Genomic DNA, 6,000 nt, shown 5'->3' on the forward strand with positions numbered 1-6,000 from the left:
ACAAATGTTCTTATTATAGTTTACTTATTCACATGTTATAATATAAGTAAACGAAACAATTGAGGATACTGCTTAAGAATCCCAAGTGGCAATGCATGCCAATGTGAAAACAATATAGTTTCAAAGTAGTTTTTTTATTTGGAACAATTATTCGGATCCAAAACAAACCAAATTGTCCGGACATTACTATAGGAAATCGGGGAAAATGCAGTAACAATGACAGATCGAAGTACTTTTTTGAACAGCTATCCCCAAACGGTACCAGACAGCTGCAGAACGACCGTGAAAAAAAGGTCTTGGAATTACTGTCACTTTTGCTTCAAGTAAAATAGTAAAAACTAACTATGATAATTGAGTAAAAGCAAAAGGACTCTGCTGTCTGCTCCTATTCAGGGAACTATGGACGACTTTTTAAAGCAGCAGTCGGTGCACCCACAAACCAAAACAAAAAACCACATATTAGTTACTGCCCGGCCGTCACTTGTCAACTCTTTTTTCTTTTCTTTTCCTTTTACTTTCATTTTAATTTTGAGAAAGAAAAAAAATCATTTTGATGTAGCATGTACTTATCACTCCAGTTAATAATGCATAATTTGTGAATATTAACTGTAAATTTGGATATAACTTCCACATCCCTTATTTTATACCTCTCTCTCTATCTCTTGAATGATTAATTAAATTGTGCGAGAGACAGAGAGAGAGGATATATAAAACATGTGTGACACTTATAGTTGTACTAATATGTGATATTACTAATATATTTATATTATAACACGTGTATGTATTTATTTGTACATACCCCAGATTCATAGTACAATTACATATGTAAATTTGGGTAAACTAGATTATAATTTAATCATAATATAACACAACGTAATTGTTACATTGAATAATATGATCGCGATGTATGCGCTTCTCCTGGCTTGCCATCAATGCCTATGGTTAAAAAGACTGAGGAGGAAATGAGCATCCAAAGAAGTGGGACCCATGCCACTGATTAAAACTCTGACAGCTGCGATTGTGCCACGTGTATGGTCGTAAAGTTCACTTGTGCATCGTATGGTCTCTTTAAATGTACAGGCGCAGAAGACTCAGAGCTCAAAAACTTTATGTGGTTTTGTAGTTTGCGGGAAATTTTTTAGAATTTTCCCCAAACGAATAAGATCAAGAAAGCAGAGAGAGAGAGAGAGAGAGAGAGAGAGAGTGAGTGAGGAGTAGGAAATTCTAACTGTGTACTTTAGCTTTGTTGACTGCATGGCAAAGTGGGTACTCGACACGTGTCCAAACAGACCATGATTTCAAAAAAAAAAAAAAAATGTAAGTACTCTAGTAACAGAGAGATGAGCGTGCAAGTTAACTGAGTGTACGATACATGGGGAGCATAAGGCTACGTTGTTTCTTTTAATGAAACACCAACAAGGATTACAAAAGAGATGAAGAAAGCATTAGGGGGGGACCATTTTATTTATTTATTTAATTTTATTTTCTGGGTTCATCTTTTAAGGGTGATGATGATATTAGGATAGGAGTGGGCGAGTGGGGGGTGGGGGGGGGGGGACCATGAAACCATGTTTTAAATTTCACTTGGAGATAATCATTGTACGAGAATTCGGATATTATATTTAAAGCATGACAATTATGGTAATCATATTTACAGTCATAAACTTTACGCATGACCTGTTTATCAAGTCCTTGTTCTTGTAGAGAGGTAGCTACCTTCCAGCTTTAGTATAAAGGCATCTTTAATATCCATAAATACGTCATATCATAATGATCGTATATATCCAGAGAGAATCAATCTTCCTCAAAGAAGGTACACCCAATGGATCGAGCAGATCTTGAGATACAAAGACTAAGGGTGGTAAAAGTCAGTTAGAAAAGAGAAGATGATTGCGACCTTTCACTGTGAAAAGAAAGTCCAAAGTTCACTGTTCCTAAAGAAAATCATTCAAACCAACAACACAGTACACAGCTCTGATATAACATTATCCATCCAGAATATATAGGACAGAGAGAGAGAGAGAGAGTTACATTAGTTGCATTAGCAAAATTCGTTTTGGTAAAGCGAAAGGGTAGCAAAAATCCCATTCACAAATTTTAACACATGGAAAGTTTTCACCGAAAAAATGAAACCTAAAGACGTGTGTGGAGCCAAAAACGAGACTGACAGAGAAGTTATTGTATGAATCTGAGACTGCTGAGTCAATCTGGGGGCCATGCTTAGCTGCTTACCGCACAACCCTCCATCTTTCTGAGTTGATAAAAGAAAAGTGGGTGCAGAATATTGCACATATATATAGATATATATATATATATATATATATATACATATATTATATGGACCCTACCAGCTAAAAGCTAATCTCCCATCATTTTCAACTCCATATATGTGAAACAGAAATCTCCCCATTTACTTCACATTTTGAATCATCTGTTTCATATCGACAACTAAAAGGATGTCTACTATACAAAATTCAATTCCATTGGAGCTTTGTGCCTTTAGAGGAGTCACATGCATGCTGCTTTGGATGGATGAGCCAGAGGGCTCACCAGAACCATTGAATTCAATTGATGAACCTTGTGAAAAGTGTGTCAGGTATATACGTAGAGCTCGGATTTTGGTCTCCATTCCATAGTGCTCTTCTACTGTAACCCACTGGAAAATTCTGCCATACATCAATCAACCACTTTGATCATGTTTGCGTTCGGGGTAATATTCTCTATAATAAGGGAGTTTCGAATGATGGAGATTTTGTTGAATTATAAGCCTTAAGCTGACTTAAGAGTTAGTTAATCAGTTTTTTTCTTTTATCCTTGTTTTTTGACAAGTGTATGTTCTCCATTGATTACCTAAGTGAACGGCTGAGATCATCTCGTGATGTAAGAGATCCAGCTACTGTGCATAACAGATATATTCCTCACACTATGTGTGTGAGGTGGTAAGAGAGAAAATATGATGAAATAAACTCTCTGCTGCTACACGTATAGCAGACAGATTCTCTGCTTCTTCTTCCACTTATATTTTCTTTCTGCAAAATCTGAATACACTAACATGGCCTCAGAGCCAGGTTGGATTGTCTAAAGAGCTGGGCGTTCAATCTGTGAAATAAGAAGTTATCATCGGGAAATTTGAGTTTTCTTCTCAATCTGAAAGCAACTCGTTTTTTGGAAGAATCAGAGATCAACCATGGCTGGATCTGGAAGCTCAGATGTGAGAACTCCAATTTTCTCTGGTGAAAACTATGAGTTTTGGAAGATTAAGATGGTGACTAGAGGTGTCAAACGGGTCGGGCCGGCCCAGCACGGCACGAGTCCAGCCCATTTAAATGAGGCACGGCACGGCACGAGCACGAATATTAATGGGCCGTGCTTGGCACGGCACGAAAACTTGGACCGGGCTGGGATTTAAAAAAAGGTCCAATGGACCGGGCCGGCCCGTGGCCCAACATGAGACGGGCTTAGCCCGAGCCCGCTCCAAGCACGGCACGAGCCCGAGCCCGCTCCAAGCACGACACGAGCCCGAGCCCACTTAAATCATCTACTGCATTTTTTCACTACCAAGTTGGAACTTGGAACAGCAAGTAAATAAAATAAAATAAAAAATATAAAAAAAATACCTACTCAAAGTTTTTTTCACTACTCAAAGTTTTGTAGATGAAGATCTCTCATATTTTGAAGATGACAGCACAAGTTCCCTTAATGAAGTTTGTTGAGGTTGGTACTTTGTTTTTGCTGTATGTTGATACTCAAACTTATTAAGCAAACAAAATACCTACTTAAATAATGGTTGGAGTTCCACTTTTTTAGCGAGATCTGTCTTTCCAAGTTTGAATTTTTGTTAATTTCTTCTAGCTTGGAAATCAGGTGAACTTTTTAGCTGGTTTCTCACTCTGGTGTGGTTGCAGGCATTGGATACTTTCAACACAGCAATTGTTTCTCCTATCTATTATGCTATGTTCACCTCTTTTACAATATTTGCCAGTGCAATAATGTTTAAAGTATCATCACGTGAACATGTTGTGTTTGTGTGTGAGTCTTTGTTATAAATCTAATGTATGTAATCTTTTGGTAGGATTATTCTAGTCAAAGCGTGACCAGCATAGCGTCAAAACTTTGAGGGTTCATCACTGTGTTATCTGGGACTGCTATATTGCATAGTACACGAGGGCCAGATCCACCTTTAATTACAGGTTTGTATGTTGATGATCAGACTGCATGTCTTTTTGAAGATTTATGATGCTCTAAGTATCTTATTTTACTCCAGAAAATAATTAATTTTTTTTTCGGTTGACTGATGCAGGAACGTGAGATGACAAATGCTGATATTTTACCCGGTGTCCTAGATTAATTTTATTTTCCTTTTTGTGTAATTTGGGAGGGTAGTGGTACTCTTTTTTCCTTGACCGGATTTTCCTCCTTTGGGGGTTTTTTAAGGCAAGGTTTTAACGAGGCCATATTTTTGCCCTCCACCTTTTTCATATTGTTTGGATGTTTGATTATTAATGTTTTCAAATAGTTCATCATTCCTTGCTTCTAGTTATATGTTTTATGTTTATAATTTTAATTATCTAGTGGGAAAAAAAAAAATCAAGTAAAAAAAATTCAAATTAAATGGGCTTGTTCTTGGGCCCGAGTATGGCCCGAGCACAAGCACGGGCACGGCCCAAGCACGGCACGGCCCGTTTCAATATGGACTTGGGCTTTGGGCCGGGCTGGGATCAATGATTTTACTAAATGGGCCAGCACGGCACGGCCCGATAAATTAAATGGGCCGGCACGGCACGGCACGAATACATTAAAGGCACGAGTTTAAATGGGTTGGGCCTGCCCGGCACGGCCCGTTTGACACCTCTAATGGTGACCATATTCAAATCATATGGGCTTTGGAATCTGGTAGAGAAGGGAATTCCAGTTTCAGATTCGAAGAAGAAGGAGAAGGCAACTGAGGAGACTTCAGAGGAAGAAGATGATGAGAAAGCAGCTGCAATCCTCATGAAGGATGCAAAGGCTCTGGGTATTATCCAAAATGCAGTCTCAGATCAGATTTTTCCACGAATAGCAAATGCAGACTCTGCCAAAGCTGCTTGGGAGCTATTGCATGGAGAATTTCATGGTGGAGATCATGTTAGATCGGTAAAACTTCAAAATCTTAGACGTGAATTTGAATATACTAGGATGCATGATAGTGAGTCATTATCTACTTATCTTACTAGACTGAATGATCTGATTAATCAAATGAAAACATATGGTGAAGTGCTCTCGAATGAGAGGCTTGTGCAAAAGGTTTTGATTAGTCTTAGCAAGGTTTATGACCCCATTTGTTTAGTGATTGAAAACACTAAGAGTCTAGAGACTGTGGAGTTGCCAGAGGTAATTGCTATTCTGAAAAGTCAAGAGCAGCGATTTGAGTTGCACAATGCAGATGCAACTGAGAAAGCTTTTGCCTCATTCACAGTGAGTTCAAAAGGTCAGAATAAAAATGCAACTAATTCTGGTCCATCCAAGGCTCAGAAAAATTGGAATCCAAAAGGCAAACCTTGGGAATCGAAAGGCAAGCCTCAGTGGAATAATTCTGCACAGACTCAGAGCTCATCTACAGGTCAAGAAGCTGTAAAACCCCAATGCAAGGTGTGCTCCAAGTATCACTTTGGAGAATGCAGGTATAAAGGCAAGCCAAAGTGTTACAACTGTGACAGGTTTGGTCACTTGGCTAGAGAGTGCATTGCAGAGAAGGCTGTGCAAAAGGCAAACTGTGCAAGTCAAAAGGAGGTGACTGGAAACCTGTTTTATGCAAACTGCACTACCACTAAGTCAAAACCGAATGGGGATTGGTATATTGACAGTGGCTGTAGCAATCATATGACAGGAAATGTGGATTTGCTTGTTGACATAAGGACAAATGTGGCTGGAAAGGTGCAGATGCCAACTGGTGCTCTTGTGAATGTGGCTGGCATGGGTTCACTAGTTATTGACACAACAAAAGGAAGAAAATACATTAGG

The 6,000-nt window shown here is 38.7% G+C and overlaps 1 protein-coding gene across 1 annotated transcript in view; it reads left to right on the plus strand.

Annotated features, from left to right (window-relative positions):
• Window positions 1–4,854: 4,854 nt before the first annotated feature.
• Window positions 4,855–6,000, plus strand: part of LOC117618230 — a 1,339-nt gene continuing 193 nt past the window's right edge. The window contains exon 1 of the mRNA XM_034347831.1: window positions 4,855–5,956. Coding sequence (XP_034203722.1) covers window positions 4,855–5,956 — 1,102 coding nt within the window. The remainder of the gene's footprint in view (window positions 5,957–6,000) is intronic.

Source organism: Prunus dulcis, chromosome 2 (genome assembly GCF_902201215.1).
Source record: "Prunus dulcis chromosome 2, ALMONDv2, whole genome shotgun sequence".
NCBI classification, from domain to species: domain Eukaryota; kingdom Viridiplantae; phylum Streptophyta; class Magnoliopsida; order Rosales; family Rosaceae; genus Prunus; species Prunus dulcis.